Here is an 8,708-nt window from a genome sequence, read left to right as displayed (position 1 = left end):
GATAGAAGAAAGAAAAGGAAAGGAAAGGGAAAAGAAAAAAATGAAGAAAAAGAAAAAGAAAAGAAAAATGTCAATAATAAAGCAAGATGAGAAAGACTTATTATTTTATTGTCTTGTCCAAAAAAAAAAAAAAAAATAAGTCAATGAGCGAAATAAGAAAAAACACTTATTTTCTTGTCTTGTCTCAAAAAAGAAGAGAAAAACAAAAACAATCAATAAGTAAGCAAGGTGGGAAAGAAACACCATTATTTCATTTATTTTATTTGTTATAATTTTTTCCTTTTTGGTTTTGTTTTTGGAGTTTTATGCTACAGTAATTGGATTTATTGATATACTTCAGTACATAATATGCTTGCATGCCACACACACACACACACACACACACACATGTACAGTATAGGTGGGATTTACGTATTTGTGGCTAATAATACTCTGATCAATACAAACTTATGTATAGATTAACACACACACACACATTCTGAACACTCACACATTCATACACACACGCACACATATATATACATTTAATACTGAGAGCTACTATATAACTAAAACACACACACACACACACACACACACACACACACACCTGAGAGCTACTATATAACTAAAACACACATACACACACACACACATACATGCACACAATCTTTGGGTATCTCTAGGCTATACAACAAAGTCTCCATAGCTAAACACAACACAACACGCATCAAATCAAAACAAAATACAAGATGCTAATCAATGAAACAAATAATAATAAATAAAAATAATAATAAATAAATAATGAGATGCGAATGTACTCTAAAATACAACTTTCCTTGCCTCACTAAATCCCACAGTAATCATTTGTTTCCCTGTGACAGTTTGCAGTGAGTTCTTTTCTGGGTTTGAAGTTTTTATTCTTGTCATTCTTCTTATTCTTCAGGGAACTTGTTTATTTTTATCCACTTCAGTACAATGATGTGTTTTCCTGTTCTTTCTGCTTACTATTTGGTGATTTTATACAGCTTCAGACACTCATGTAGGGATTGAAAATAGTGAAGACTGTGGCCATTAATCTTCTGACCTTCATAGACCCTTCCTAATGGCAATAAAATCATCTAACCACACCCAAAACTCAAGGCAGAAATGTGCTCCAGTACTGAATGGATTAGAATAGTGAAGACTCTAGCCATTAATCTTCCAACCTCCATAGACCCTTCCTGATGTCAATAAAATAATCTAATCACACCCAAAACTCAAGGTAAAAATGTGTTCCAGTGCTGAAGAGATTTAAATAGTGAAGACTGTAGCCATTAATCTTCTGACCTTCATAGACCCTTCCTGATGTCAATAAAATCGTCTAACTACACCCAAAACTCAAGGCACAAATGCATTCCAGTACTGAAGGGGTTAAGAGAAGGAGGAGAATCTGTGTTATGGTCTCTTTTATCTGTTTGGGAATTTAGTTGAAGATTTTTTGCAATATGGAATGAGAATTATCTATTTATATTTTTTAAAGCCATTTACCCCATACTTTTTAGCTAACTCTTGGACCTGCTCGGGAACTGGCATCTAAGTGGGCCTTTTTTTTTTATTTAGACGTTCTTGTTCCTTGGCCAGATTTTCCCTTACATTAAGAAAAAAACAGTAACACAATGCAATGAAGAAAAAAATGAATAAGAAAAATAAATAAATAAAAACACAACAGCTCTGATTAAACATACAATGCGACAGTGAGCTCAACAAACGTCTTAAACCTGTGAGAGATGCATGGCGTTCTGGGGCCTTGGTCTCTGTGGCAGGGGAGGCAAGGGTCGTGACTGCCCCTCCGCCGTCCACCCTGCCAGACCCATGTGCCGTCCATTAGTTGCCTTGTCATTACCACCCTGCCCTGGGGATTCATAAACTTGCCCTCCCTTCTTCCGGAGACTTGCCCTGCCACACACACCTCGGAAGAACTTCTGCCACAACATTACCTGAAGGACGGAAGATGGAAGGTCTGAGATGTGTGGTTTTCCTTCTTTATTTAGTGGTGGTGGTGTGAGAAGTGTGGTTTTAATCTATATCTAGTGGTGGTGGTGGTGGTGGTGTATGTAAGGAGGAACCAGTGTGTGCTGTAGGCTCTTACTGTGGGTGTGTGGCTAGCTGTGGTGTGTCCCAGCTCCCTGAATCCTGCGGTGTGGTTTTTAAGGGTTCTTTAGGGGTGTTTTAGGGTTATTTAGTGTGTGTGTGTGTGTGGTCCGGTCAGCTCCATGTGGAACTGCCAACCTGCATCCACTCATCCATCCATCCATCCATTTAATCATCCATCTGTCCATCCAATCAACCATGCATCCATCTACTTTACCAACCATCCATCCATCCATTCTACCAACGATCCATTCATCTATCCATCTAGCCACCCACCCAACCATCCATCCATTCCACCATCCATCCCTCCACTGACCGTCTTGGAGGACCAGATCCACATCCCGGAGGTGATGCCCACAACCAGCGACATGAAGATCTTGAGCATGAAGATCTCCACGGAAGGAATGCTCTGCTCCAGTGTGCAATCTGAGAGCAAGAGAGAGGGAGAGGAAGAGGAAGAGGGAGAAGTTAGTTTATATATATACTCCTTGTTTTCTTTTCTTTTCTTTTGTTTTGTCAATATTTCTGATTTAAAATGAATAAAATACCATCTTTAATATAGCCTTCCTCTTCCCACTTACCTGCAGCTCTGACCAACCCAGCCTGGAGGTGACGCGGTGTGCCAGTGCCTCTCTGATACCCTGATGAACACCTGAGGGCCGCCTGCACTGCCACCTCCTCCCAGTGCCACCGCCCCACATACTCATACACATTGCAGGCGATGACACACACAGCAGGAACGGTGTAGAGGACAGAGAAGATTCCTATACGCACCATTAGTTTCTCCAGCTTGGTGATGTTGGTGGTGGTGAGTGGTGAGGAGGTGGACAGAGGGGTGGTGGTGCCTGCAATGTGTGGTGAGGTGTGGGTTAGTTGTGAGGTTAATGGGGTTTGGCTTAGTTGTGGTGGTGGTGGTGTTGGTGGTGGTGGTGTTGCTAGTGATGGTAAAAGAGGAATTGTTTTCTTTATTGTTTATAATTTGTTTTTGTTTTTCTTTTTGTTTTGTGTTTGTGTGTGTGGTTGTATTGAAGAATTATTATTATTATTTTTTATCCATGTCTAATCTTTCTCTTCCTTCTATTCTTCCTCCTCTCCTCTTCCTTTCATCTACCACTCCTTTTTCTCCTGACTTCCAACCCTCCTCCTCCTCTCCTCCTCTTCTTCCTCCTTTCTTCTCCTACCACTCCTCCTCCTCCTCCTTTCTCCTACCACTCTTCCTCTTCCTGCTCATCCTTCTTTCTTCTAACACTCCTCCTCCTTTCTCCTACCACTTCTCTTTCTCCACATCCTCCTCCTCCTTCTCCTCCTCCATCACCCACAAACCACCACCACCACCACCACATCCACAATAAGCCATCCACTTACCCACATCCACCTGGGGTACATCCGCCTCACTCTTGATGGCCCTCCTGATGCGGAACAGTGCCACAAAGCCCAGGGCGATGAACAGAGTGCCAAGGGCCAACAGGGTAGAGAGTGGCACTATGACAAACGCCAGGTGGGCCCAGCGGCGAGACAGCCCAACATAGCACACGCCCACCAGCTCGTCACCATCCACCTGAGTGAGTGAGGTTGTTAGGGGTTGGTTAGGGGTTGTTATGAGGTTGTTATGAGGTTATTAGGGGAGTTGTTCAGGGATTGTTAGGGGATGTTAAGGGTTGGTTAGGGGTTGTTACGAGGTTAGTACCACGCTACACCACACCTAACCTAACCTAGCCTAATCTAACCTAAACCACACCACACCGTACTTAACACCATACACCATACTACACCTAACCTAAGCTACCCTAATCATATCTAACCTAAACCACACCACACCACACCATACCTAATACCATATACCACACTATACCTAACCTAACCTAACTACATTACACCACACCACACCACACCTAAGGTAACACCCACACCACACCTGTTTCAGCGCCAGCACAAGGATGGTGGCGAGGGCAGGCAGACCCCACGCCGTGGCGTGGAAGTAGGATGAGTAGGCCAGCAGTGCCTCAGAGGACCACTTCTTGCCGGCGGAGAGGAACCAGGTGAAGGTGAGGACCAGCCACCAGATCCCCGACGCCAGGCTGAAGTAGTACTGAAGGAGGGGGAGATGGGGACTGGTGAGAGAGAGAGAGAGAGAGAGAGAGAGAGAGAGAGAGAGAGAGAGAGAGAGAGAGAGAGAGAGAGAGAGAGAGAATACACAAAGAAAAATAAATAAAAAGAAAGATTAGCAGAAGAACCACAATAACTAGGCTACACCTTAGAAAAACAATACTGTGTTCAAGCTTGAGGCAGTTAGGCTGAAGAAAGAGATGGCAAGGAAGAGGTCATGTAATAGGGTGGTAGATGAGCGGAAGAAACTCAGTACTGGATCAGGTTGCTAATGGTGAGTCAATAGGGAGCTTGAACCCCTTCAGTACTGGGACACATTTTTTACCTTGAGTTTTGAGTGCCATTAGACCATTTTATTGACTTTAGCAAGGGTCTATGGAGGTCAGAAGATTAATGGCCACAGTCTTCACTATTTTAATCCCTAGGACACATTTTTTACCTTGAGTTTTGTGTACCATTAGACCATTTCATTGACATTAGGAAGGGTCTATGCAGGTCAGAAGAATAATGGTCTGCGTCTTCACTATTTTAATCCCCATGTAAGTTTCTGAAGCTGTATAAAATCACCAAATAGTAACCAGAATGAATTTGGAAACGCTGCATGGTACTTAAAGGTTAAAAGATTAGACCTATGTATGGATGGGGATGATAAGTTGAAATAGGTAGGCATATTCACAGGGAGACTACCACGTGTAGGGCTGATGGATGGACACACACACACACACACACACCTGTAGAATGAAGGTAATAATGCAGCCAGAGGAAAGAAGACCCTGTACTGTGAGATGCACCACACCACTGGATGACCTCTCACACGACAGCACTTCAATGGGCGCCACCAGCCTGTAGGGAAAAGACGGGGAGGAAGAGGTACGGGCGTTAGAAAGGCTACAACATACAGGCTACAGCAGTCCTTAGAGGGAGATGACCTGTCTGGGTATTTAAAGAACGAAAGACATAATAAAAAAAAGAAAAAAACAGACGAGAAAGAAAACAAAACTAAAAAATTAATCAATTAGGAAAAGAAAACAATATCGAGATAGACACGGAAGACTGTAGGACGTGGAATTTGGGTTTATTTATTATTTTATTTACTTTTTATTCTTTTTTTTTATTTGATTTGTTTTCATTGTATTGTTAGAGCCACGAAAGTTAAGTTGGTTATGAATCACGTGTCTTATCATTCTCTAAAGGTTAACAGTGAGAGAGATCGTGTTTATTTGGGGTTAGAATGCAAGCAAGAAGAGTGACACTAGTAGCAGGGACGGTCTACACAACTATACCACAATAACAGTACAGTACAGCAGCGGTAATAATAGTAGTAGTAGTAGTAGTAGTAGTAATAGTAGTAGTAGTAGTAGTAGTAGTAGTAGTGCAGCAGCTTCCTATATATATTTTTTCTTTTTATTTCGCTTTATATCTTTCCCTGCCGCCTCCCTCCCTCCCGCCCGCCCGCGCCAAAAAACACCTCCCCCCCCTTCCCCGTAATATTGTAAGGGAACGAACCGAAAAAGATAAAATATACTTGCAAAAAAGAAAGAAAATGAGGGAAACAGGACTTCTCAACTCTTAATATATTCACACTTAATCTTACCTAACATAACTTAACCCCAAAGACTAGAGGCCACACACACACACACACACACACACCTTGATAAGTAGGCGAGGCAGTAGAGGAGGTAGCAGAGGGAGAGGCAGATGATAGGGCGTTCTGGGTACCTAAACCTTGCGGGCTCCAACCAAAATGTCAGAACTGTGAAGAGAGTCGAGGCGAAGCACAGGCCGGCCCACACCAGCAGCCACACCTACGAGAGAGAGAGAGAGAGAGAGAGAGTCATTAACCATATTTCTTTCATATTTTCTACATTTCTAAAGCTCCGTTAATATTTTTTCTTAAACAATTCTGCATTTTGATTTAAGTTATATATGGAGGAGGAAGAAGAAAAGATGTAGGAGGAGGAGGAAAAGGAAGAAGAGGGGGAGGAGGAGGAGGAGGAGGAAAAGGAAGAAGAAGAAAAGGAGGAGGAGGAAAAGGAAGAAGAGGAAGAGAAGGAGGAGGAGAAGGAAAAGGAAGAAGAGGAAGAGGAGGAGGAGAAGAAGGAAAAGGAAAAATAGGAAGAGGAGGAGGAGGAGGAGGAGAAGAAAAAAAAAAGGAGGAAGAGGAAGAAGAAAATACTAGATTAAAAACACGTAAATCACAAAAATGGCATAAGGAAAAATACTCTCTCTCTCTCTCTCTCTCTCTCTCTCTCTCTCTCTCTCTCACCTCGGCGAAGTGTTTATCCTCTCTTCGAAAGAGCACATCCTTCCCGCACACCGGCGCACACCCACCCACGCCCCCCGCCCCCACCCAGGTCTGGCGGGGCGGGCACAGGCTGGGCTCTGCGAGGTCCTGTGGAGAGAGAGAGAGAGAGAGAGAGAGAGAGATTAAGACCAATAGACATTTAAAACGATAACAACAACAAAACTACACACACACACACACTAAAAAAAAAAAAAAACTAAACAAAACAACAAAACACACACGCACTCACAAAACCCAAGGAAAAAAAATAAATAAATAAAACCGAACCAACAGAATCAGAACCTTTATAAAGCGCGCCAAACCTAACCTTAGCCGGGGGAGGGTAGCGCTGGTCCGGCACGGGGGAGGACGCGGCGGTGGAGGAGGAATTAGAGTCAGGTTCCATGCAGAGTGTCTCGGGGCCTGGGTTGGGCAGACGATTGCAGTCCAGAGCAGCGGGCCAAGAGTAATTGAACTTCCTCAGCACCGGCAGACAGTTCTTCCTTACCTAGAGAGAGAGAGAGAGAGAGAGAGAGAGAAGGGTTGTGGGTTATGAGCGATATGGAAGAGAAAAGTGATGGAATGAAACGGTTGTGGAGAGAGAGAGAGAGAGAGAGAGAGCGCAAGTATTTTTTCAGATACACAAAAAAGGTCGAGACAAGTAGGTGAGAGAGAGAGAGAGAGAGAGAGAGAGAGAGAGAGAGAGAGAGAGGGAGAGAGACAGTAATCCCATTAGAAGACTTACATATGAACGTATTTTTAGGTTTTGCCCTCAATGTAGAGACTCGACAGTACACACACACACACACACACACACACACACACACACACACACACACATTGATTGGACATGTGGAAAAATAGAACAATAAAAATAGAAGGGATTGATTATTTTAGTGAAACAGTACGAGTTTAGTTGAGGACACACACACACACACACACACACACACACACACACACACACACATTCGAAAGATAAAACTCATTCAACTTGTTTTCTTTTAATTTATGTTCTAGAAGTGATAGTGTACTACTACTACTACTACTACTACTACTACTCCTATATATGTGTAGTAGTAGTAGTAAGCGAAACACATCAACATACAAACAGAAAGAGGCTTATAGAAGTAAAGATTATGGTTACGTGAATATAGAGAAAAAAATAACTCTCTCTCTCTCTCTCTCTCTCTCTCTCTCTCTCTCTCTCTCTCTCTCTCTCTCTCTCTCTCACCTCTAGACAGATGGAGCGGCAGGAGGGGATCCCGGCGTCCACCACGGGGGTACACATCGGGGCGTAGAGGGAACACAGGAAGAACCGCAGGTGCTGGCTACACCCTATGTCCACCAGGGGCATGTACTCGTGCACCTGCGGGAGGGTGGTGGTGGTAGTAATAGTAGTAGTAGTAGTAGTAGTAGTAGTAGTAGTAGTAGTAGTTGTTGTTGTTGTTGTTGTTGTTGTTGTAGTAGTAGTAGTAGTAGTGTAGTAGTAGTAGTAGTAGTAGTAGTAGTAGTAGTAGTAGTAGTAGTAGTAGTAGTAGTAGTTGTTGTTGTTGTTGTTGTTGTTGTTGTTGTTGTTGTTGTAGTAGTAGTAGTAGTAGTAGTAGTAGTAGTAGTAGTAGTAGTGGTAAAAGAAGAAAAAGTAGTAACAGTATTAGTAGTAGTAGTAGTAGTAGTAGTGGTTGTGGTGGTGGTAGAAGCACTGGTAGTAGTAGTGGTGGTAGAAGTAGTGGTAGTGTTAGTGATAATGGTATTATTATTATTATTATTATTATTATTATTATTATTATTATTATTATTAGTAGTAGTAGTAGTAGTAGTAATAGTAGTAGTAGTTGTTGTTGTTGTTGTTGTTGTTGTTGTTATTGTAATAGTAGTGGTGGTGGTGGTGGTGGTGGTGGTGCGATGCTACTATGGTATGTGGTCAACCTTTCATCTTGTGATTTACAACAAGAAGATATATTTTTCTTTCGATTCTCAAGAGATAGTGAAAAGACTTGTCTTGGTATCGAGGGACTGTCTGGTTAGAGAAGCTGAAACATGAGTGGGATATGTCTGTCTGTTGGAGTGTCAAAGCTCCTGTCCTGACTCAACAGGTGCTGTACAGTACTGTGCAATACGTGGGTGCACCACACTTCATCTCGGTATAGACAGTGTCTCCCTTCCGTGATTTGATCCACTGCTTATTGGCATCAGCTGCTTAGTCTCC

The 8,708-nt window shown here is 42.7% G+C and overlaps 1 protein-coding gene and 1 long non-coding RNA gene across 2 annotated transcripts in view; both read right to left on the bottom strand.

The window, feature by feature from the left end:
• Positions 1-245: 245 nt before the first annotated feature.
• LOC123500625 lies at positions 246-1,068 on the bottom strand. Its single transcript, XR_006673412.1, has 2 exons — positions 590-1,068; positions 246-530 (listed from the first exon to the last, which is right to left on the bottom strand). It is a non-coding gene; the product is annotated as an uncharacterized LOC123500625 (long non-coding RNA).
• A 371-nt stretch (positions 1,069-1,439) lies between these two features.
• LOC123500476 (frizzled-10-like) overlaps positions 1,440-8,708 on the bottom strand; it is a 13,020-nt gene continuing 5,751 nt past the window's right edge. Inside the window, exons 2-11 of the mRNA XM_045249193.1 lie at positions 7,734-7,868; positions 6,831-7,010; positions 6,485-6,610; positions 5,869-6,023; positions 4,950-5,061; positions 4,028-4,201; positions 3,478-3,670; positions 2,694-2,957; positions 2,429-2,538; positions 1,440-1,958 (exon numbers count right to left, since the gene is read on the bottom strand). Coding sequence (XP_045105128.1) covers positions 1,734-1,958; positions 2,429-2,538; positions 2,694-2,957; positions 3,478-3,670; positions 4,028-4,201; positions 4,950-5,061; positions 5,869-6,023; positions 6,485-6,610; positions 6,831-7,010; positions 7,734-7,868 — 1,674 coding nt within the window. The 3' untranslated portion in view covers positions 1,440-1,733. The remainder of the gene's footprint in view (positions 1,959-2,428; positions 2,539-2,693; positions 2,958-3,477; positions 3,671-4,027; positions 4,202-4,949; positions 5,062-5,868; positions 6,024-6,484; positions 6,611-6,830; positions 7,011-7,733; positions 7,869-8,708) is intronic.

Source organism: Portunus trituberculatus, chromosome 8 (genome assembly GCF_017591435.1).
Source record: "Portunus trituberculatus isolate SZX2019 chromosome 8, ASM1759143v1, whole genome shotgun sequence".
Lineage (NCBI taxonomy): Eukaryota > Metazoa > Arthropoda > Malacostraca > Decapoda > Portunidae > Portunus > Portunus trituberculatus.
This window is presented reverse-complemented; position numbering and strand designations above follow the sequence as displayed.